General features: G+C 36.3%; 1 protein-coding gene across 1 annotated transcript in view; it reads right to left on the bottom strand.

Annotated features, from left to right (window-relative positions):
- LOC121728736 (proton-coupled amino acid transporter-like protein pathetic) overlaps positions 1-26,594 on the bottom strand; it is an 82,845-nt gene that overhangs the window by 8,525 nt on the left and 47,726 nt on the right. The window contains exons 5-6 of the mRNA XM_042116976.1: positions 15,012-15,256; positions 12,270-12,482 (exon numbers count right to left, since the gene is read on the bottom strand). Coding sequence (XP_041972910.1) covers positions 12,270-12,482; positions 15,012-15,256 — 458 coding nt within the window. The remainder of the gene's footprint in view (positions 1-12,269; positions 12,483-15,011; positions 15,257-26,594) is intronic.

Here is a 26,594-nt window from a genome sequence, read left to right as displayed (position 1 = left end):
AGACTGATGTGGTGTGAAGCGTTCATATTATTATGAATTATGAGAAATGAAAACCATTGCTATTAACTTTAAATAAGATTTTGCCAGAAAATGTAATATTAAGGAGTTTAGGTCTTAATTAAAATTTAATCTCTCACGGCAAAATCCACGATTTACGACTTAAGCGATGGTGCTTTTTCCGTATTTAGGTAAATTAAATCGCCATTCTGAAGTATTAATTTATCATTAACTGACTCTGAGAGGGAATTTCATGTTTAATGAGCATTAAGTGTTGCGCTGTATATGGGCGGCGGTTAATTTTTTTTTAAATGATGTTTAGCGCTAATTTAAGGAACGACTCTGAGTGTGGCCGTTAGGTTGGTAGTCACTAGTCCCATATTATTCCCTAACATTTATCTCGAGGAAAGACAGTTTGTATTATGAAATTAGCATTTCACTTTTATTCCCGGAGTACAATTGAAAAATAAACCGTCGGGAACGGTAGAACGCTTTTATATCCCTTGGGACAAACGACGATACTTAAACGCCCATTACGCGTAAGTGATCCAGGTTATATTTTACGTCAAGATTCTACGACTAAATTAAAAAGCCATACTCGTGAGTGCTAGCTCTGTATTATCTATGTCTAGTTGGGGATATCTACGCATTTTATTTAAAAAATCAAAAGGTTTTTTTCATAATGTTTCTTTTTTGACTAAAATATTATGGAGGTGTCATTTTGTTGGATAACTATTTATCATCTTATAGATGGACACTGGACATGATCTCATAGCTTTAAAAATTTTGGGCCTTCTGATCAAAAACTTCGACAAGTGGTTTTGACAGTCCTCTCGTGATGTTAATCTGAGACTGCCTAAGGAATTCTGCAGAGACCGAAACAGGTGAAAACTTGAAAGTGCAGGGTCAGCGGGGCTAAAATGGTCACATTTAGCAATTCCTCTCAATCAATTCAGCAAATGAATTGTCAAAACTGTCAAACTGGCAAATTTCAAATCAGTATAAAAATGCAGAAATTAATTGCAAGCAGAGTTGCATTTTGCGATTTTAGAGAAATGAATCATATTATGATTCATATCATGATTCTTCAAAGCGACCATTTTAGCCCCGCAGGACTATACGGCTGATGCATTAACACCTCCCAGCCAAACGCCCTTTTGCTGAGTAGTGAAAAACCACATCCCTTCTGTTGGTTATTTCCGGCCGCTTTTTTTTTTTAACTTGTGCATTCAATCTCATTGGATATTCGCAATACAGGTCAGAATTGATGGTCCTGCCTGCGGTAACAGCTCATGATGAAGCCTGACCGGCCTTTGACCACGATCTTTTTCGCACGTTCTTGTCGTACGTGATCTACTTTTCATCACCAGTTATCAGCTTCTGCGAAAATGGTTCGGTTTCATTACGTCGTAAATCGTAATAAAGAATCACAAATGCCTCCGGTTGTACCAGCACATGCCGAGCGGGAGCCAAAACTTGTTAATGATACCAAAATCAGCCAGATAGAATAGTCTAGCCAAAGAAATTTATTAGGTGTTCATACATATTTTATTACTATAAGTGTCTAAACACACCATGCCGAAGATACGCGACCGAAGTTCGACAAGATTACGCCTGTAAAATTACGTCGCGTAATATTGTAGATATGCGTAGCTCATTGCAACCGTAATCATGCCGAACTTCGGCCGCGTATTTTCGGGTGTGTGCTTAGACACTAAGCGAAAATTCTTTTCCCCCAACTTAATATATTATAATATTATGTCTATGGGTAGAAACAAACATATTCTTCCACATTAATGATGATTTTGACATAAGCCCATACAATATCTGTCAAACTCTTTAGTTAATTACAATTAAATAATAATCGTCACTGAGTACGCTAGTTAGTTTTGTTACACTCACACAGATCACAACCAATTGCGAGTCAGTTAAACTTTATTCAGTTACACATACAGAATGAATGTTGTATCACATGACAAAGGAAAATGCATAAAGCGCGAAAACGAGGGTTCACATTATTCTCTTTCACCGCATCTGTACCCCAATTCTGCTGATCCAACAATTTATTCCACCTATAATAGCGGGAATAAATTGGGATTTATTCCCGCTATTATAGCGGGAATAAATTAACCAGAAACTAGAACAATGTAAACGGCCACTGAAAAGCACTGGAATGCAAGTAACATTCCAGCGATGGATTGGATTACTGGATTGGAATTATGTAAACCGGCTATAAGTTTTTACCCTTTATTTATTCTTCAGGGCTCTACATCCAAAAGGTAAAATCAAATTCCAACAATTGACTGTAATTTTTCTTGTCTGTATGCCCGTCTGTCACCAGATTATCTCCTTAACTGTAGACATGGAATCCTTCTGAATGCACTGTATTCGGTTTTGGTTGTAATTATCTCATTTCTGATTTTGACAAATGGTTAAAACATTTGAAATGTAGACAATAATATGTTTATTTTTAGTTCAACTCTGTTCTAATTTAAACATCGCAAAATGCAAACGTGTTTTCATTTCCTTGCTGTGCAGGAAAGAGAAACACAATTTCCGTGGCGCAATGGACACTGGGCAGTCGAAAAACAACAACCATTTTCAGACAGTCATGGAAATGAAATTAGTTTTGTTTCAGAAAAGAAACTACCGTTAGGGTTGCCCGCAGCCCGCCTACGTCATACTATTTGGAAGCTGATAAGCATTCGTGAACTAACCCACAAAAAATTACGCATTTATGAATGCAATTATGTGATTTAGAACACAAATTAAAAATTTGACAAAAATTGTGGGTTAGTGTATAAATGCTTCACAGCGTCCATATTTTGTAGCACCGATTGTCGGCCATAATATATTTTAAAACACTTCATGCAAATATTTACAAAGGCGGGCTTAATACTTTGCTATTAGAAGTATATTCAATTTTTCTTCTTACTCAAAATCGGCCTTCTATTGTTATCGTTTATCAGATTTGATCGGGCACCCCAAGTGCACATTATGGCTCAAACTCGAATGCAAAGTGCATTCGGGTTGAGTTTAGCCTGTTTCATTCGCACTTTCGTTGTCTTTCGAATGAGTGCCAGCGGTTTGACATTCGATGCATGGAAATAGGGTTTCGATAATTATCGAAGTTTTGGAGTAGATCTCCTATAAATAATGTATTAGGGTTTAATATAACTTTTCTCCATTGAAGAGCAGTTGGGAACAGTATAAGTAGTCCCAAATCACTTGACCGACTTCGCGCAAAACCTTTGTCGAATAATAAGCATCCAAGGGATATTTTGATAAAGGGTCTTATATAAAAAAATATATATTTTTTATTTATTCATTTATTAACAAGAATAAAAACGTTACAAAAATAATAACATAAACCCAAACTAAAATTATAAATGAAAAAGTGTCTGTATGGACTGTATGTCTGTCCCTCGTTCGTCTAGGTATGTCTGTTACATCTTCACGCTTAAACAGCTATATCGATTAAAATAGGTATACAGATGCTTTGAGTCTCGGGAAAGCACATAGAATAGTTTTTATCCCAGAAAAATGTTCGGTTCCAGCGCGATAAACTATTTTGACGCAACGGAGTTGCGGGCGTCATTTAGTGTTATATTTTATATGTAGATCCCAAACTAAGCAGAATTTATATCTTGGTGGTTCTAATTGCTTTATGCGAACTTGTATAAAGTATTATATAACACTAGCTGTTGCCCGCGACTTCGTCCGCGTGGACTTCAGTTTATAGCGCGCGGTGTCAACAAAATTGTTGTTAAATTTAAAAGCTTTTTATAGCCCTGGTACCTCTTAAATCAAAATACCCAAAAACAGCACATAATATTTCATTATATTAAATTAAACTTTATTTATGCCAAATTTTAAAGCTTATTTCGCCCCCCATTACACAACTTTACCCATAAACAGCTATAATTTATCATTCATAGGTTTAAGGTTACGTCACTACATACTGCATAGATAAAGTACTGAGTAGTAACTTAAAGAAAATCGTGTAAAACAATCTAAAGAATCGAAAATTATAATTTGGGATGGTACCACATCTTATAGAAACTTTTAAAAGCAAGCGATAGCGCGATGTAAATGACTCTTAGCGCCACCTGTTTTGAATTTTTGGAACTAACTTAATTTGAACAAATTTACGCATTTTCACCCCCTTACAACCCCTTTTTCCAGTTAAAAAGTAGCCTATGTCCTTTCTCAGGCTTTAGACTATATGTGTACAAAATTTCATTACAATCGGTTCAGTAGTTTTGGCGTGAAAGCGAGACAGACAGACAGATACACTTTCGCATTTATAATATTAGTATAGATTACACCACAGTCACACCACGCCATGCCACAGCTGATACAGCTGAAAATGGAGCTTAATTAAATTTTCCTAAATAAGTTACTGATACTAAACCAGTAAAATAATGATTTTTTACTTATATTATTCATTCATTCATTCATTTGTAATTGTATTTTTTATGGTAGTTGTATTTTTAAGAAGTTAATTGTAAATGAATTGATTTAAATCTTTTACATAATAATGAATTGATATTCTTATAGCAATACTATTTTAACGTAAATTTAGCTTCAAAATCTAGTTTCATAAATTATACGACATCAATTTTAAAAGTAATTTCAATATATTCATTGCTCATTGATATTCGAAGCCTGAACGTGCAAAAACGCAATTGTTATAAATTATGGTCAGAATATTTTAGCAGTTAATTAAGTGGCAAAACCTAGGTATTGTGGTTGGATTACTATTACAATACACAGTGATGTCATCCATTGAACAATAGTAATAATATTCTGAAAACAATGTTAATAAGTGATACAAAATATCACTTATTAACATTTTTAAAATGTTACAATGATTTCCTGAAGAATATCACCCTTTTAAAACAAAGCTTTGCATCCGTTGTAGATAAATTATACAGCATTTTCAGGGCGAAGTAACCACTCTTCAAATACTGTGTAGTGCCTGGAACAAGGTTTTCACAATGTCCGTATGGTTGCCCAAGCTATTCGGCATTCTCGCAATATAGTCGGCCACTCGGCACCCTAGTAAGTTAAAAACATACCAAAATATTTGAATGATTATTAATTACTTTAGTTGACGTTGAAACATGGGCGTTCCGAGGGGGGGTGGGGGGGTGGGGGAGGGGGCAGCTGCCCCCCCCCCCCCCCTGGATCATGTTGACATCCCTACTAAGTATATTATCTAGTACTTTCATGTATAAAAATTAAAAATAATAAAATGAATTTTTGTCATTTGTTTGCAATTCAATATTTTTATAACTAAAAATTATTAATTTTTCCCGCCCCCTGGCCCAGAACCTGGGTACGCCCATGAGTTGAAAGCTATTAAAATGAATTTTTTGCTAGTTCTCTTTGCATCGCCACATTAAAATATTAGGTTTTATTCCTTAATTGTAATTGTAAGCTTAAAATTACGAATGTGAGTCGTATAACCAAATAACTAACATTTTATAATAATATATAATTTTTTCCCTTATAATTTGAACTTGCTGATGAATGGAAGACTCTGGGGGAGGCCTTTGCCCAGCAGTGGGACAGCATAAAAAAAATTGAACTTACCTATATTATCTGGCTAATGATATGTTTGGCTGTACATAAAATCCACATTTTTTGATTTCAAATCATTGGTTCAGGCCTAAGTCTGCAATTATGCAAAAAACAGATTTTTTAAAATTGTTTACGCATAAAGCCTTATCTTGTAGATAACTAAAAAGAGTGAAATTATTATTTTTAACAAAAAATTGAAACCGACTTCCAAGGTAAAAACAATAATAATATGAATTAAAAAGTATTATATAAGTATTACTCTATAATAGTGCCTTTTTCAGAATTCGTCTAAATCTCATCTATTTCTGTACATACTACAGTCTTCATTACTTTGAAGTCGGTACCGATAGCTTCAGATATTCTGACATTGACTGAACTCACGATAAAATTAGCTGGTACCGACTTCAAAGTAATGAAGACTGTAGTATGTACAGAAATAGATGAGATTTAGACGAATTCTGAAAAAGGCACTATTATAGAGTAATAGTTATTTAATACTTTTTAGTTCATATTATTATTGTTTTTACCTTGAAAGTCGGTTTAAATTTTTTGTTAAAAATAATAATAGCTAGTTAGGTAATTCAATTAATTCTACGTTCATCTATGATCCGCGCCAAGTTAATGTTTGCTAGCAATAAACAGGTTAGCTTAGTTTGGGCTATATGTAACAATTATTAGTTTAGCTTGAGCTGTGGTAACGGAAATTAATGTTACGTCGATAATCACATCTAAAACAATACCTACTTCTATACTTTTGATATAATACTGATTTGGATAAATTCTTATCCGCTCCGCTTCGTGTAAAATATAAGTATATTATACTATTTGAAATCACGAGTAGGTATACCAGGCAGCGCTTCCTATGTGTCGGATCCGGCAAATGAAATATCGAGAACTCATTCAACCGACCTCACTCAAAAAAGCCTTTGGAGTTTTCATCAACTTAAGAGTTACTACAATATTCATTGGCGTTTCCTCCTAAGTAGTCAAGAGGGCGAATAAAGCAAAAAATTCATACTAAAAAAGACGACGCGGAATCATCGCCAAGTTAGTTTTTTCTTGGTAACTCGATAAATATACAACATTTTGAAAATCCGCCAGGTCTGTCCCTCGGTGATAAAATTGTATAAGTACAATGAGTTAAAATATTAACTCAGTTTAATGCACGGTTTTGGCAATTTATGAAAAATTCGTGAAAATTTGATGAATATTGTGATTTTAGAGCAGCTATCCCAAAGGTCGTAATTTTTTTTCCACTTTTAAATCGTTAATTTTGAAAAACGTTATTCTTTCACCCTAAAAATTTTTTGTTGTGGCCCGCGACCCCAAGACTAAAACATGTTTGTGGCCCGTATGAAAAAAAGGTTGAGGACCACTGTATTCCAGAGCAATATAACCCCAGTCGCCAAAGCGTCGCCTCTGCGTCAAATCGTAACGCATTACGAGGAATGTGTATGTGTCGGAGGCCGCAGCAGCGCTGAATGAAAAAGTTGCTTTTGATTTCTATGTTTCTATAAGAAATGCCTCGTTAATCTGCTCATAAAAAAAAAGTTTACTCTTTAATAAATAACAGTAGTTCTACAAGGCGAAATAGACCTGGTACAACTTAGTTTGTATCAAATACTTGGAAAGTAGCCGACAGCCTGCAAACATTCTATGTCCGTTGAATGTTGATATTAGGTACGTGGCGGCTAGCTCAGACTGTTGATCTAGACTTTAATCTAGAGCTCTAGACGCTAGACTTGTATAATCATACCACGATGCGTTAACTATTCACATTATGTTACTGTAAGCGAAATTGTGGTAAATGCTTGCAGTTATCTAAGCGATGCTGCAATTTAAAAACTTTTATCTTTAAAGGTTCAGGAATTCTGTTCAGTGCCTTTGGACCAAGAGACACCTTCGTATGAACTTTATCTTATTCGTAACATATTATGTTTAAGTTACTAGAAACAACATTTTAACCACTATGAGTCTTTTGATAAATTTCAAGGATTTCCCTGGATTGCTCATAGATCCCATCCATAGCTCACCACTTTCGTAATTATTATACAAAATCAAGATTATACCCTATACAACAACATAAGAACTTTGAAAATCGGTCCACAAACAGCGAAATAATCATCAAAAACATTTGCTTCGATGGAAAATATCACGAAAAGCATCAATGATTGGGTCATAATGTGATGACCCATGGGCATAATTATGATTTTGATGATGATGATCAAATAAATTGATGTGTTGGCTTATGCTTTCAGTTGTTTAAACAACGCCGAAATCCCCGAACCTGTATCTATAAGGATTCAAAAGTTCTGTTGGGTACCTTCGGATCCAGGGTATAACTTGGTGCGAAATCTTACTTTTTGGTAGCATTTACCTCGAATGCTTCAGAAAAAATTGAAATCACTATATGTTTCCATACAAATTTCAAGGAGTCCCCTCGATTCCTCCAGGATCCCATCATCAGATCACTACTTTTTTTAACATTGTACCAAATTTGAGTTAATCTCAAACGGCTGAGTTATCGTTGAACATACAAAAAAAAAAAAAAGATACATACAGCCGAACGTATAACCTCCTCCTTTTTGGAAGTCGGTAAAAAGCCGAGCTTTGTAAGGGCTCGCATCGTTTTTCTACGTGGTAATAATCTTCAAGGTAGTTTTTTCTTTTATTGTAACCAAATCTTGACTGACTGATGATAACGCACCACATGTAAATGAAAATTACTATGTTAACCCTTAATTGGTCGCATGGGGTCAAATCACTTTCAAACCGAAAAAAATATGTGCTAGATTTCTAGAAATACAACGATCTTGGTAGTCTCCTAACTCCTATCGAGGTGTCCTATTAAATGGTAGCCGGTCAGCTAGCGATGGTGCATGCGTCGTTACTCTCATGAGCGACTGCACTTACGTGACTTTTTTTGTCACAAGATAAGTTTCTATTTTTGTAATATTTTGTTTAATTGTTAGATTATTTTTGTTATGATTTAGGATGTCTCATAAATATACATGTATATCATTCTATTTCTTCTATTTCCTCACCTGCAGCTGTTGAAAAGCTACTCAGAGATAATGTAAAGGAATGTGATGTCAATTTTAAGTTTAGGGAAATTAACCCCAGAGACATTGTTGATACATTTAAATTGTTGAATGTCAAAAATACTACTGATCTCTGGGGAATGTCTACAAAAATTATTAAATCTGTAATTGACATCATATATCCTCATCTTGCAATGATTTTCAATGACTGCATAAAGAGTGGTGTTTTTCCTGACTTAATGAAGCACAGTAAGATTGTACCATAATTTAAAGCGGGAATTAAATCTGATCCAACAAATTATAGGCTTATATCGATTTTACCAACTCTTAGTAAAATTTTTCTAAAAAATAATTTTAAAACAATTATTGGTACATTTTAATTCAAACAATTTATTACATGACAATCAATACGGATTTACTAAGGGTCGATCCACAACGGATGCTGGTATAGGTCTTCTTAGTAGTATATTTCAAGCTTGGGAGGAGTCGCAGGACGCTCTAGGTGTCTTTTGCGACCTCTCCAAAGCCTTCGATTGTGTGGATCATGCTACATTGATCAGGAAATTGCGCCACTATGGCATAAAGGACTCAGCTCTTAGCCTCTTGACTTCTTACCTTATAAACAGGACTCAAAGGGTTGAAGTAAACGGTAACAGGTCTAGAACCAAAAGAGAATTAGGTGTCCCACAGGGATCTATTTTAGGCCCATTTCTTTTTCTCATCTATATAAATGACTTACCTTACCTTGATAAGGAAAATGATAATGAGATAGTACTTTTTGCTGATGACACTTCACTTATTTTTAAAGTGAAGCGACAACAGTCAAATTACGACGAGGTAAACAGTGCTCTCTCAAAAATAGTACATTGGTTTAATGCTAATAACTTACTTTTAAATTCTAGTAAAACTAAATGTGTAAAGTTTACTTTGCCCAATGTTAGGCAAGTCGAAACCAATGTACTATTGAATGATGAGAAGATGAATTTGGTAGACACCACTGTATTCTTAGGTATAACACTTGATAGTAAATTACAGTAGGGTCCTCATATTGTTAATCTTGCAGGTAGGCTCAGTTCTGCGGCATATGCAGTCAGAAAAATCAGAGAAATTTCTGATAAAGACACGGCACGATTAGTATATTTTAGTTATTTTCATAGTAGAATGGCATATGGAATCCTTTTGTGGGGAAACGCTGCCGACATTAATACAATATTTGTGCTGCAGAAGCGAGCCATACGCTCTATTTATAAAATGTCTTCTTTTGAATCTCTGAGTCTGCTTCTCAATACTCAATATATTTTGGATAATGTAATATATGTTAGAAAAAATATAAGTAAATTTAAAGCTAAAAGTGACATTCATTGTAGGAACACCAGAAATAATCACAAGCTGGATTTGCCGATGATCAGACTTAGTAAAGTTAGTAAATCATTTAAAGGTCAATGTATACGCCTGTACAATAAAATCCCGTAAAACGTTCAATATTTTTCGATTAATAAATTTAAAAAAGTAATCAAAGAACGTTTGTGTGCCAAAGCCTATTACGAGGTCAATGATTTCATAAACGATGGCACATCTTGGGAATAGGATGGCTCCTTGCAAGGCTACTTCTACATTATTATATTATGACTTACAATTATGTATGGATGTTGACATTGTATAATTTTAAGTTACAATTGTAAATTTTATTTTAAAAAGATTAATTTTCTTCTCACTTTCTTGGTAAAAAGTGGAACCCCGTGCGAGTTTCTTACGCTGGTTCTTCTCGGCGGGATAGTTCCCGAACCGGTGGTAGGCACCATTAGCATCAACGTTCTGAAAGTATTTGTTACAAATCTATTCGGAAATAAAACAATTTTTATTTTATTTTTATTATTATTAACATCATTTGCTTACATAATTGCTTTGTAAAAATGTCAAATTGTGAGTCAAGACAGTATAGTACGATAGCGGCTGGAAGTTTTCTGAAGATCAAAGATATTTTGTGAGGCTAGCCTCCGAACTTCGCAACTATACACCGACTGACCACTGGATGGTGATGATGATGATGATCAGGTGGTGATGACCGAAAGTGCGTAAAAAATTATAAAAGTGAGGAAAATATGTTTGTCAATATTATCTCAAGATCCTTAATTCCTTCGGTGCTGAAAAAAAAATCTGGTTATCATAGTGAAAAATATATTTTTTTCATCTCGATCTCAGCTAAAGTGATATTTTGGAGATTTGGAGACAGAAAAGAAGTTGATTGATTTTTTTTTTGTTGTAACGAGGCAAAGAAAGGTTTTTGTTAATTAATATTAACTCATTACAGTAAAGCCCTCTAACAAGTTGCATAATTAATACTTCGGTTTATTTATTTCTTCAACTTAATTTTCACTATTTTATTTGAGGTCAGTAAAGACCCCATGCAACTACTTGTGTGATTTTCTTGATGCGCCTAATTAAGGGTTAAAGCATAAATCAATAGGGGTGATTTTTCTGTAAAGTTTATCACAAAAGTGCTCAGGTTGTGGGTTAATAATTATTTGTTTGGGATATACAGTGTGTAACAAAAATGTGTGATAATACTTGGTATGTTCGTGTTCCTTGTAGAGAGTTCACTGTGAAAGTAGCAGCACTGAAAGACCAAATTTTTTTTCACTTTTGTATGGGGAAATTCGTGACGCCCAGGCCCTTGCCCATACAAAAGTGAACTCTCTACAAGGAACACATACACACCCTAAAGTATTATCACTTACTTTTGTTACACACTGTATATTAATACCCAATTCTGTGTAACTATTTATTTTATTTATAAATTGTTTGTTCGCACATAAGCATTACAAACTTGTGTTGTACAACCATTAATAAAAAATAATTCGATCAGTCTATTTTACTTCAATATAAATAAGCAAACACATAATCGACACAATAGTAATTATAAATTGTGCCTATCCGTGTCACCCCAAAAATCTCGACACTAAACATATTTCAGGCTACGACCGCCTCTAATACGAGTCAATTATTATAACTTAACAAATTTAAAAGATAAAACCGACTTCAAAATTGTATGTAATTAATAATTAAATTTCCCTATCTCAAAAACTATTTAATCGATTTTAATGAAACTTGCAGTATTGCCTTAGTTGAATAATATTTGATACAACAATAAAATAATCACTTAAATCGGACTTGTAGTTCTGAAGATATGCGAGCACAAACATTAAAACATTCATACATACATACGCTTTCGAAAGGCACATATTTTATTTAGAAGCTCATATAGACTAACTTATACAGGGTATAACAAAAATAAGTGATAATACTTTAGGGTGTGTACGTGTTCCTTGTAGAGAGTTCACTGTGAAAGTAGCAGCGCTGAAAGACCAAACAATTTTTTCACTTTTGTATGGGCAAGGGTCCGAGCGTCACGAGTTTCCCCATATAAAAGTGAAAAAATTTTTTGGTCTTTCAGCACTGCTCCTTTCACAGTGAACTCTCTACAAGGAACACGTACACATCCTAAAGTATTATCACTTATTTTTGTTACACCCTGTATACGAAAACTGCAGGTCAGTTCTGGAAATATTAAGTATACACAATATACATACAGGTCAAATTGATAACCTCCTTTTTTTGAAGTCGGTTATCAGAAAACGTACTTACGGCTCATCATCAGGCAGGTTCAGTGTGATACTTCCCAATACCTCTTCCCCGTACTTCAAGTATCCCAGTATCCCCACCAGGGCGTACAGTAGCGCCACGAAGACCATGGTGGAGTTGAGTACCCCTGGACAGCCCAGGAACTTCTCAGGGTGCGCCATCTCATTCTCAATCGGCATCACCACGTTTATGCCCTCCATCGCGAAGATGACTGTACTGGAACAAAAGTTTCCGTAAAAATCTATCCATATAATGCTTCGCTGCATAAAGGAGCTATGTTCGTAATGTAAATGAGCACCATATATTCCTAAATTACGTGAAACGGTATCAAAGAAATTAATCCATAGGCGGAGTGCAGACGATCATCATATTTTGGTCGGGCTACGAAGAATGCCATGGTGACAAGCCTAACGAAGCCACGTACATTAATTTCACAAAAACCAACCTATTAATATTCATGGTCCGTCCTATAAATATATTTTTCTGATGGTCTATTTATTACATATACATTATACAATACAGGGAAAATTCCCATGAATAGTTCATTGATGGGTTAGATTACATAGTTCAATGTATCATTATGTGTAGGCTTTAGTTTAGAATAGATACGATAATATTTGGCTTGTAACCAAGCGTGTTTCAGACGTGGGAGAGCCATGCTTCGGCATGAATGGGCCGGCTCGACCGAAGGACGTTCTCACAGAAAACCGGCGTGAAACAGCGCTTGCGCTGTGTTTCGCCGAGTGAGTGAGTTTACCGGAGGCCCAATCCCCTTGCCTACCCTCCCCTTTTCCCTTCCCTTCCCATCCCTACCCTCCTATTCCCTTAAAAGGCCAGTAACGCACCTGCAGCTCTTCTGATGCTGCGAGTGTCCATGGACGACGGAAGTTGCTTTCCATCAGGTGACCCGTTTGCTCATTTGAAAGTTGCCACCTTATTTCATAAAATAACCAACTAGTACAAGCGATATTACCAGGTCAGTCGAATCATCTATCCGTTACTATTTACTACCTTAGTGTAATAGCATCACAATTCACAATATATTTTGTTATTTGGCATAAGCAGCTTAGCCTCGATATATATGCTATTCATGGGAATTTTCCCTGTATTGTATGTAAATTATATCATTTTGTAACACCAGATGTTGCTAATCTGAAAATTCAAAGGAAGGATTTCATATATTCGCAAAAGCTAGACATAAAAGAATCACAATTTTCAGAGTTTAGGTTTTACATTCAACATCATCAGCTCGCTCACGACGATCACGCTCAAACATTGGGGTTTATTTACTTTATGAAAGGTTATAACTTCCAGTGATTTGATCAAACACTGGAGAAAAACCCTTACAGCACAAGATAAAACGTCAAGCGTGCAGGAACTAAAGGTGGCAGCACTTGTCTAGTAAGTAATTTTTAGGTTTTAGATTGGTAGTAGCATCCAGTTCGCATTGCGCACCAAAAATATTAGGCGTTTTTAGGGTTCCGTACCCAAAGGGTAAAAACGGGGACCTTCTTACTAAGACTTCTATGTCTGTCCGTCTGTCCGTCTGTCTGTCTGTGTGTCTCCAGGCTGTAACTCAAGAACCGCTATAGCTAGATTTCTGAAATTTTCACAGATTGTGTATATGTATAAAAACAAAATAAAATTAATATTAATATCCCATACAACAAACGTGATTTTTTTGCTATTTTATGGTCGATGGTCAATAACATAGGCACTTGAAATATTCACGAAATACTCAGTTATATTTGTACATACTTTATTAATCAATAATGACTACAGTATACTGTATACAAACGTGAAATAAAAGGCTTTTTTATTTTTATTTTATTTATTGTATAATCAATACCGAAATTTAAATAAATTAAATAATTAAGGGGGGCTCCCATACAAAAAACACAATTTTCAGCCTATTTTTGCTCGATTGAGGTACGGAACCCTTCGTGCGCGAGTTTAACTCGCACTTGGCCGATTTTTTTTTAGATAAGTAAAAAGTATTTTTAACTGACTTCTAAAAAGGAAAAGGTCATATTATGTTCGTCTGTTTTTTTTTAAATTTCAACTGATTTTATTCCAAACTGAAATTGATGCCTATACTTGGTACTACTAATATATATTCTGTGCCTAGTACTAGTGATTGGTGTTAATAAAGTCATAGCAATAAATTGTATGTTTCACCACTAAATCACCTCCAAGCTTTGAAAAATGTTACTGCAACGGGATTATGGGTGTTTGAAGAGTTTTTTTAACCCCCGACAGTGAAAGAGGGATGTCTTTTTGTTTGTGTGTGTGTAATATGTCAGAACGAGGGATCGTAGTATTCAAACGAGGGGACTGATTTCAGGTTGATAAATTAGGATTTCGGAATTTGGGTTGCTGAATGAAAAATCCTGAATTTGTAATCTTGAATTCGTCTCATAAATTGAGGACCCTGAATTTATTAAGCTTGCTGAATTAAATAAGTTGAATAAAATTAACTTGAAGCCCGATTCACAATACGTATTTCGACTCCAATTCGACAATTTCATCGCGAGACATCCAATAAGCACTCGCTTCTCTAAGGATGAACGTCTCGAAATTCGCGGGCAACGGGAGCGGGACGTTCCAATGTATAGATTTATTTGGACTGGCCTCGAAAACCGAGCGGCTTATCCATATTTTATACATTGGAACGCGCCGACGACGCGCGACGCGCCCGTCCCGCTAATTTCAAGGCTGAAGCAAAACCAAATTAATCTTTCTCACCTTAGAAATAAAGGCCATTGTTGCACGTTAGTCGCCAGTTCCACTTCAGCTCTATCATGGATCCCGCTGATGGTGTAGTAGCATGTGATCACGAATATCACAACCAGACACAAATTGGCGAGTATTGAGAAGGGTACCAGGTACTTCAGATGCCTGATCTGGTTCAGAAGGACCAGAGGCAGCAGAAGACCGAGGCAGTAGAGTTCTACAGAGTATTTGTGGTCTGGAAACGCTGAATCGCATATCTGAAAGAGAACGCGGTAATTAGGCAAATGAAAATATAATTGTTGTCATCCGTTTTAAATAACAATAAATAAATAAATAAGTAAGCCGAATTTAGAGTAAAGACTTAGGGCCTGTTTCACCACTTTTTGATAAAGTGCCGAATAGGCTTTTCACAACTTTTTTGACAGATTCTTCATACTTGATCTATTCTGTCAAGTTAATTGGTGGATAGCCTATTCGTCACTTATCAGGAAGTGGTGAAACAGGCCCTTAGTGTCTAAACATACTAGGCCAAAAATATGCGGCCGAAGTTCGGCATGATTACATCAGCAATGTCAAACGCATACAATATAACGTGACGTAATTTCGGCATGGTGTGTCATCGGTAATTTAAAATACATTGCAGGCGTAATCTTGCCGAACTTCGGCCGCGTAACTTCGGCATGGTGTGTTTAGACACTTAGGGCCACACTCTGACATTTTATAACTTAACTTTGATTTATTTAACAGAAGGGGTTTAACAGAAAATTTATGGTGTTTGTGTCAATAATTAAGTAGGCCTTTGCATTCGATATTTTTTTTTATGAAATAAGGGGGCAAACGAGCAAACGGGTCACCTGATGGAAAGCAACTTCCGTCGCCCATGGACACTCGCAGCATCAGAAGAGCTGCAGGTGCGTTGCCGGCCTTTTAAGGGGTAATAGGGGAGGGTAGGGAAGGGAATAGGGGAGGGTACGGAAGGGAATAGGGGAGGGTACGGAAGGAAATAGGGGAGGGTAGGGAAATGAAAAGGGTAGGGGATTGGGCCTCCGGTAAACTCACTCACTCGGCGAAACACAGCGGAAGCGCTGTTTCACGCCAGTTTTCTGTGAGGACGTGGTATTTCTCCGGTCGAGCCGGCCCATTCGTGCTGAAGCATGGCTCTCCCACGTCAATATGGATGTTTTGTACAGTCTTTTCAGAGCAAAGCAGCCACTCTTCAAATACTGTAGTCTGTTATTGTGACTGGGTCAAGATTTTTTTTATGTCCGTATGGATGCCCAAGTACATACGACATACGGTACTCTCGTAACTCGTAACCATAAAGTTAATATACCTAGCGGAATAGAGAAACAAAGTCGATGTCACTATCAGTAACACTGCGTAGTAGAAAGAGACGTGTGATACATGACATCAGAACTCTTTTTTTGACGTCTAGTCGGCACTTATCGGTATCTTGACAATTTAATCTCATAGAAAGATACTTGTGTAAGTGTATGACGTCATGTATAAGTAGTACGTACACATATTTTTACACACAGATGTGAATAAATTTCGGTTTCGTTTGACAGCTCGAAATTGCTGCTCTATTCCGCAAGGTATATTAACTTTATGGTCGTAACATAGTCGGCCTAGTCCAGAGGAATGAGCAGGTTTCATTATGATGTTTTTCTTCACCGAGCGTTCGTATCATAATACGAACGCTATTATGCTAATATGAAAATATGTACTCGAGAATCAAGATCTGAAAATGTCTTATTGGTACACCCGGAATCGAACATGCACCCTCTCAAGTGCGAACCAACGGTCTTCCGTCAAAATCTGTAGTAGGTTAAAATTAATACAGTAAGTACAAAATATTATCTCTCTAAGTAGCAAGAGTGCAGTATGCTTGCTTTGCACAGCTTCCAAACTACTATTGATGAATATAAAAAAAAAACACTGAAAATAGATTGAACAAACGAACCGAAAACCAAGCCAGGTGAATAATTAATGTGTTTTAAAATTGGCAAAACATTTTAATCCATTCTAATGTTATACATGCAAAAATGTCTGCTGTGAAGTTTACACAAGCAAGCTTATCTACACAATAATATTTTATTGAAGTAACAGTCAAATAGACCGATAAATTCGTTATAAATTGGGAATGTGATTTATCCCGGAAAAATTAACGATTTTTGCGCAATGAAGTACGAACTCTATGTTCGAAGCAAAATTTGGTATGAAGTAATACACCCCTTAGCTTATTTTAAAAGGTTTTGTTTTTGTTTCCTTTTATTGTTCTTTGTACCGTTTGGCGGTTTGATAGCAGCCATGAAATTATGAATACTGTCTTACTTTGCTCCTTAAGAAAGGAATTATGGGAACTTTTATGTCTTTGGTAAAATATTACGCTGAGTACAAAGTTCGTAATGGGTTTTCTTGGTGTGTGGCTTTTAACCAAAAGCACATGTGACTTTAGAAACCAATAGGCAATAGTTAAAATTACTTACAGTACTTTTATACTAGTCAGAAACCATAACATATAAAAAAAAACTTTTGTTGTGGATCTGTTTATTAAATACAAAAGATGTTTATGAAAAATAAGTAAAGAAGATTAAAAGCAGCCAAAATTAGGATAAAATCAAAGTATCTACGAGGCCCCAAAACTTTTTTAATATGGGATCCGGAGTTTTTTCAATCATCCATCAACGGGCTCTAAAGAAGCACAAACATAAACGTATACGTATACGTACGTATACATATGTAAAGCTAAGCTTCTTAGCTCTTACTCTACATAAAGGTCTTGGCCTTTGACTGACTTTTTAGACACACGGACTCTTAATAGATTTATTTGATCTGTCAATCCCGCAAAGTGCAAAATTATAACGAGACTCCGCAACTCCTTTTCGCGGAAATTTGTTTATCGCGAGGAAACCATAATATATTTTTCATGGATTCATCCAGGAAAAATATATTATGTACCCTATGTTCTTTACCGGAACTGAAAGTACCTCCATAAAATCGATATAGCCGTTTGAGCACGAAGAGGTGACAGACAGACTAAGCACTTTCGCATATTTTGTAATATAAGTATGGATATTGATTATAAATATATACAAATACTACCATTCATCTTTTATAATAGCGACCCGGCGTCGCACGGGTATAAAATATATAGCCACTGAAAAAATGATTGAAATCGATAGCCTTCTTTAAAATATATATTATGTAGATATGATCCTTCACGTGGTATACTTCTTATCTGTGCCAAATAACATAAAAATTGATTCTTTAGTTTGCGAGATAAGCCCTTTCAAATAATTTCCCCCGTTTTTTTCATTCACATTCTCCTATTAGTCTTAGCGTGACAAAATATAGTCTAGCCTTCCTCAATAAATGGGCTATCTAACATTGAAAGATTTTTTTTAAATCGGACCAGTAGTTCCTGAGATTAGCGCGACCAAGTTAGCCGTTTCAAATAATTTTCCCCGATTTGTCCACATTTTCCTCTATTTCTTCGCTCCTATTAGTCTTAGCGTGATAAAATATAGTCTATAGCCTTCCTCAATAAATGGGCTATCTAACATTGAAAGATTTTTTTTAAATCGGACCAGTAGTTCCTGAGATTAGCGCGACCAAGTTAGCCGTTTCAAATAATTTTCCCCGATTTTTCCACATTTTCCTCTATTTCTTCGCTCCTATTAGTCTTAGCGTGATAAAATATAGCCTGTAGCCTTCCTCTATAAATGCGCTGTGGTTGTTGCAACTACGTAAAATGAGTTTTTTAAATAATGTTTCTTGTAAAGAAAATGTCATTATTTAAGTATAAAAAATACCGTTTTAAAATTTCTGCTCGATAGAATAAAATCTCAAAGATTATTGTTATAACGCTGGTTTTCATAATTAAATCATTTTATGGCTAAATTACACACTTTCTAGTAAAAACAAAAAATGTAGTACATTTGTCGTAACCTAACCTAAACGATTTGATATATTTGATTTGTGTAATACTAAAAACAAAAGGTTTTTTCTCCTATTTCCTATTCGCTCCTATATTATATCGCGCGGCGAGCGTGTAGCAATACGAATCAATGCTAATAATAATTAATGTTTGGGTTATATGTCAAGCCCAGCTCATGACAAATGTTAATAACTTGACATAGACCATAGACTTATTTATATACTACTAGCTGTAGCCCGCGACTTCGTCCGCGTGGACTGCTTAAAATGCTAAACGAAAGCCCATACTACATGTCAGTTAAAATATTTAATCACCTCCCAGACGCAATTAAAAATGAAACAAAACTATTATCATTTACGAGAAAATTAAAAAGCTACCTAACTGAAAAATGTTTCTACTCGCTTGAAGAATTCTTTTCTAAAGAAGATTAAGGTCTAAAGAATAATGCTCATAAAATATATTAAGTACTTTCATTCATGTACTATTGTAATTATTTATATTATATGAAATTAAGAAACGAACAATACATAATATTATGTTACTTATGTAAGTAGTTAACAAATTACAATCCAAAATATATTTTGTTAAGTACTATTTTATAAGCAACCGCCTGTACAAGGTGCTGAGTTTGTATATTGTATACTATACTTGGATGCTAATAAAGTCTTTGAATCTTTGGACTTCAGTTTATAGCGCGCGATGTCAACAAAATTGGTGTCAAAAGCTTTTTTTTAAATTAAACTTTATATTTTATGCCAAATTTTTAAGCTTATATTTTAGCCCCCCAATTACACAACTTTACCTATAAACTATTTATCATTGATAGGTTTAAGGTTACGTCACTGCATAGTTAAAGTACTGATTTACAATTAGCGTTCGAAAAAACTTGCATGTGAGATAATACCACCTCTTATAGAAAGACTTTTGGGCAAGCGTTAGCGCGATGTAGAAGACGCAAGGCGCCATATATTATAAATTTTTGGAACTAACTTAATTTGAACAAATTTTCATCCTCTTACAACGCTTTTTTCCTGTAAAAAAAGTAGCCTATGTCCTTTCTCAGGCTTTAGACTATCTGTATACAAAATTTCATTACAATCGATTCGGTAGTTATGGCGTGAAAGTGAGACAGACAGAAAGACAGAGATACTTTCGCATTTATAATATTAATAGTATAGATGACATAGACCGACCAAACAACGTAGGTCCACAAACTATTAACCAATTTCCCTGATAGTACATTTCCCAGTAACAGTAAACATTCCCCAAGCGGTGATTGTGAACAGAATAAACGGATGTTAATTTTAATTAGTGTTTCAGTAATCGCCTGTAAGACTTTGTTATGTGTTATGTATTTAAGATTTATATTATTTCAGTGTGATTCTATGGAAACCATTTTCTGAATTAATTAATCTGCTTAGATGTAATACTGAGAATTAATACGAAAGATTATTGATATAGCTTATAAGCTTTTTTTAACTGAGCGTAATCCATAAACCCCCCCCCCCCCCCCCCCCCCTCCTGGTAATGTTGCTAAGCAAAATGGTGTTGCGTCGTTAGTGTTGAGTTTTACTTCTCCTTCTTTAGAATCAAAGTAAGTTATTTATTAAAAGTGAAATTAATGTAACCAAAATTAAACATGCAGATTTTGCGTGTCGTTTGATAAACATGCAGGAGGCTTTGCCTCCGGCCGCCTCTCCCCCCTCCTGGTAATGTTGCCAAGCAAAAACATGTTGCGTCGTTAGTGTTGAGTTTTAATTCTTATTCCTTAGGAACAAACTAAGTTATTAATTAATAGTGAAACATACAGATTTCGAGTGTCATTTGATTAATATCTGGATTTGCCTGGATATGGACAGACGGACAGGCTGATATTATGTCTTTGTACTCGGGTTCCGTTTTTTACCATTTGAGTAAGGGACCAGAAAAAGGAGAGAATTATCCATTTCCGTTATTATACTATGGTAACGCCTACGAAGTCGCGGGAAACAGCTATCCATACTAATATTATAAATGCGAAAGTGTATTTGTTTGTTTGTCCTTTCTTCGCAGCCTAACGAAGCAACCAATTGACTTGATTTTTGGCATCGACTTAGTTGAAAGGATAGAGAGTAACATAGGCTACTTTTGGTCTTGGAAAAACATCATGTTTCTAAAGGAGATTTGCAAGAATATTCGTATTGTACACGATTTTCGAATTTCACGCGAGCGAAGCCGCGGGCAAAAGCTAGTGTTTATAATAAAAGTGACAGTTATTTATATTTATGTTACACCCGTAACAAAACAAAGTGTTAACAAAATTTAAACTCTGCATGAATCATTCAAAAGTTAGACTAAAGACACACGCATTTTGAAATTGAAGTCCGGGAAAGATGTCAAGAGGGCGACTAACGCAAAAAATCAATCACCGTCCTCCTCTCTTCACACTCACGCCTGTCTTTCATATGCCAGGTGAAAACCGGACGACGCGGGATCATCTCCAAGTTAGTTTTTTCTTAATAACTCGATAAATATACAACATTTTAAAAATCCACCAGGTAAGTGTCTTAATGATAGAATTTTATACAACGTGTTAAAATATTTACTTTGTTTAATACACGGTTATGGCAATATATGAAAAATTCGTGAAAATTAGATACATCTTTGTGATTTTATTCTATCGAGAAAATTTTAAGATATCGTGTTTTCGCTCATATCAAATTCTTGGAAATATAATGTAGTATCTATGTTTAGAAAATGAAACAATTCGGGGCTTAACTTCAAGTATAAAAATGAATTATAAAATCGACAATTTTGGGTTAGTTCCCCCCTTAAAAAAGAGAAGAAGCAATCTCGCTTGAGCCTGCCGCCACACAACTACCTGAGATATAGGTTTCGTTTTCTACCGACATTGGTCTAGCGAACCATGCCGCCGCGCCGCTATGGCTTGGTACTACTAATATATTTATATTCTGTGCTATGGCGTAGGTAAAACAGGCCCTCAGCAAAATGGGTTTTTACCCTTGAGTAATCCTAAAACCAACACAAAAACTGTTTCGTAGAGTAAAATATCAATAAATAAATGAAGAAGACAGCAGTACAAAAATGCCAATGGGAAATAGGTATACATTTTGAAAATACGATTTCCTGACCTAAATCCGCTTTATATGAAAGAGCGTAGGGGATACAGTATAACGTTTCCTCAATTTCCTTGGGGAAATATTCGGAACAAGAAACAACTGTCATGTAACGTCAAACTACAAAGGTATACCTTAGGGCTTAGGGGCTAGGGCTACGAACTGTCGTCAAATTGACACCTAGGCGTACTAACTCGGGTCGGTTATTCAATTTCCGTTACCCTACCTACGTCCAATGTATAACAGTTATCATTATATCCATGAACGTAGAAAAAAAAGGCGGACGGCGTCTTATTATACACAGCACTGTGTCTTCAGAGTCTTCCAGCCTGACTGCATAATAATATGTACACGGTCCGCACGCACACATTCTTAGCTAGTCCGGCCATTTGACAGGCGTAAGAATGTCTGCGTGGCTGACTCTGAAGACACAGTGCTTATAATAAAAGGGGTGACAGATGTGCGAGTAAGTTCGCGGACTTATGGCTTGACGATCTTAATCGCCTGTGTGTCAGCAAAGAGCCGCTAGCCGCGAGCCTGGGGGCATGGTAAATGGTAATTCAGTGTGAGCGATTCTCGTAAGTCGTACGTCACCGACGCGAGCCGAGTAAGTCCGCGTGCTTTAAGTTCGTACGTCTATCAGACCTTGAAGACTCCGACCGCCTTTTTTTCTACGTTCAATATCTATCTATCCATATCTTATCTATCCATATCCACATTCATACTTCCGTACTAATATTATAAATGCGAAAGTGTGTCTGTCACCTCTTCACGCCCAACCCACTTAACCGATTGTGCTGAAATTTTGTATGGATAAACTTTGAGTCCCGGGAAAGGACATAGGATACTTTTATCCCGGAAAAACGTACGGTTCCCGAACGAATTTAGGCTCATAGAAGTTGCGGGCGTCATGTAGTAGGTACTTAGTCTATACAGTATTGTGTTTTGGTGGCTATCTTCGTTTATTTCTACATGGTATGGTAGAAGGAGGGTTATATTATTATAATTTATAGTATAGAGATTAGAGGGTGTAACGAAACTGAGTGATAATACTTTAGGGTGTGTATGTGACCCTTATACAGAGTTAATTGTGAACGCCTCCGTGGTCAAGTTGTATAGAGCGCCGCTCTTGACTCGGAGGTCGTGGGTTCGATTCCCGCGTTGGAAACATGTTGTTTCCAAGTTTGGTTAGGAAAATGCAGGCTGATCACCTGATTGTCTGACAAGTAAGATGATCCATGAGTCGCATGGGCATGTAAAATGGGTCGTGGCGGTCTTCCGTCCCACAGGGTTATGAGAGTAAAGGAATAGAGAGTGCTCTTGTGTACTGCGCACACACTTGGGCACTATAAAAGTACTCCTGCGTAGCTGGTCTGGTTTCAATGACACCGGCCACCGTCACCGAAACCGGTGTGGGAGCTATCAATATTATTATTGTGATAGTAGCAACGCTGAAAGAGCAAATTCTTTTTTTGTGAATTGTATGCCCCAGCGTCATCAGTTTGCCCATACAATAGTAAAAAAAACTTTTTCAGTGATGCTACTTTCACACTGAAGTCTACAAGTCATACAAACACTTTAATAATTAATATTATCACTATGATGTTACACCTTGTATAATATTAGTGATGGTCGACTCGAGTAACTAACTCGAGTTAACTCGAGTTGGGCGTAACTCGAACCCACTCGAGTTGCCAAAAATACAAAAATAAATGATTCTTTTTCAAACAATAATTTTCATTTTGACTCATATTATTATAAATAAATAATATAAAAAAATGAAAGAATTGAAACATAATATAAAAATATCATAATAAAAAAAATTATCGGTTCCAATTTTTTAACTATTTAGCTGAGAGAATAAACTGGTAATTTTTTTTTTAAATGAAATAAGGGGGCAAACGAGCAAACGGGTCACCTGACGGAAATTGGAAAGCAACTTCCGTCGCCCATGGACACTCACAGCATCAGAAGAGCTGCAAGTGCGTTGCCGGCCTTTTAAGAGGGAATAGAGTAATAGGGGAGGGTAAGGAAGGGAAGGGAATAGGGGAGGGTAGGGAAGGGAAGGGAATAGGGGAGGGTAGGGAAGGGAATAGGGTAGGGGATTGGGCCTCCGGTAAACTCACTCACTCGGCGAAACACAGCGCATGCGCTGTTTCACGCCGGTTTTCTGTGAGAACGTGGTATTTCTCCGGTCGAGCCGGCCCATTCGTGCCAAAGCATGGCTCTCCCACGTAAAAATTCAAAAATCATTCACTTGTCCATCCAGTTAACTGGAGTTCAACCCGAGTTATGCGAATTTCAACTCGGGTTAAATCGAGTTTTGTTTTTTCCGAGTTAGCACATCACTATAATTGTTAATTGTATATTATGCAGTGATAATAGAACGCCTCCGTGGTCTAGTGGTATAGAGCGCGGCTCTTAACTCGGAGGTCGTGGGTTCCATTCCCGCGTTGGAAACATGCTATTTCCAAGTTTGGTTAGGACAATGCAGGCTGATCACCTGATTGTCTGACAAGTAAGATGATCCATGCGTCGGATGGGCATGTAAAAAAGTCGGTCCTGCGCCTGATCTCTCGCCGGTCGTGTCGGTCTTCCGTCCCACTGGGTTATGAGAGTAAAGGAATAGAGAGTGCTCTTGTGTACTGCGCACACACTTGGGCACTATAAAATTACTCCTGCGTAGCTGGCCTGGTTTCAATGAAACCGGCCACCGTCACCGAAACCGGTGTGGGAGCCATTTTATTTTTTATTTTTTACTTATTATGCAGTATGCACGTATGATTACTGTTATGAATGCTCTTTAGCCTGAACCACAGAAATAAATCAAGATAGAACGGCTAAGCGGGTGGAGTACGCATGTTTCAATCTTGCACAAGTGTGCAAGATTCGTTGAACGTTCATTCAGTCAGCGCGCACGTCTCGACTTGATTACACCGGAGCGGTTTTGCAAAAGTGCCTCATTGTGCAGTGTCGAATTGTAAAAACAGAAGTACGAAAGTGAATCGGTCAAAAGGAGGTATTTCTTTCCACGGGTAAGTTATATTTTGTTCTAACTAAATTGAAAGCAAAAATTGACATGAGCGATTCCTTAGCAACGCACGCGCGTCGCCTTTCTATTGTGGCCTGAACGAACTGAAAGATTCAGCTTCAGAGGTGTCGTTAGACTGACGTGTCGTTTACTGTGAGACTGACTGTGTTTACTTTGAAACCGGAGACTTTGTTTTCGGAATCGGCTTTCCTGTGTAATTACTAATTACCATTGTTATGGGAAATGGACATTTTGGACTCGCCTCGGGCACCAAGGGATTATGTTGTATAATTTAAATCATGTCCCTTTAATTGCCATTAATGGGAAGTGAAAAATTATTTAGGCTCTGTGAATGTACCTAGCCGCCGCAAATAAATGAAAATAAAATACTCCCACACCGGTTTCGGTGCTGGTAGCCGGTCATTGAAATTGAAAAACATTGAAACCAGGCCAGTTATGCAGGACTGATTTTATAGTGCCCAAGTGTGTGCGCAGTACACAAGAGCACTCTCTATTCCTTTTACTCTCATAACCCAGTGGACCGGCTTTTGACATGCCCATCCGATGCATGAATCATCTTACTTGTCAGATAATCAGGTGATCTGCCTGCATTGTCCTAACCAAATTTGGAAATAGAAATACATACAAACCAGCAGGTGCAGCATGGTCACTATAGAAACTGTCAGTATGTCGATTCTTTCCCATGTCGATCCGCTGCCAACCGGCACCTTAAGTCATAAGCCCGATTCAAGAATGACCTCATAATCATAATCATAATCATAATCATCATTTATTTGCAAATAATGTTGTTTACAAAGATCTTATAGTTCTATACAGTATCAAATACTCTGCTTTTGAAGCATGCAAAACCTCGGATTATCTCTACGTTAAAATTAAATTTTCATTTTTATCTACAATAGATAAAAATCTATAGGTTGATTAATTTATGAAATATACTTAGGGCCTGTTTCACCACTTCCTGATAAGTGCCGGATAGGCTATCCACCACCTAACTTGACAGCTGATGGAGAATGGAGAATCTGTCAAATAAGTTGTGGATAGCCTATCCGGCATTTTATCAAGAAGTGGAGAAACAGGCCCTTAAAAGGCTAAATACGAAAATAAAGTTAAGATTGTGAAAAATGTAGGTACGAGTTTTGAGCTTGATTTTGTCAACAAACCCAAAAATCTAATTTTCCTGTCTTCCAAGGCACGACAACTGTTATAAAAAAACCTCTTGTATTATTATCATTTATCAAGCCACTCAAAAATGTTGTATCCAGTATCCTATATAATTTACATAATGAACACAAGAATAAGAAAAATAATTATTTTATTAAATTTTATATTAAAAAATAAAAAATTGGCTCCTATTTTGTGATGACTGATGACACTTACCTCTTTCCGCATAACATTTAACTAAGTTAGTTTTAACTTTCAATCACAATCAACTACTTACAATATTTTTCGCTATCATCTACCATGCCGTTTTCAAAAAAATCACTCTG

This window comes from Aricia agestis, chromosome 7 (genome assembly GCF_905147365.1).
Source record: "Aricia agestis chromosome 7, ilAriAges1.1, whole genome shotgun sequence".
Lineage (NCBI taxonomy): Eukaryota > Metazoa > Arthropoda > Insecta > Lepidoptera > Lycaenidae > Aricia > Aricia agestis.
Note: the sequence above shows the minus strand (reverse complement) of the source record. Positions and strands in the feature narration are given on the sequence as shown.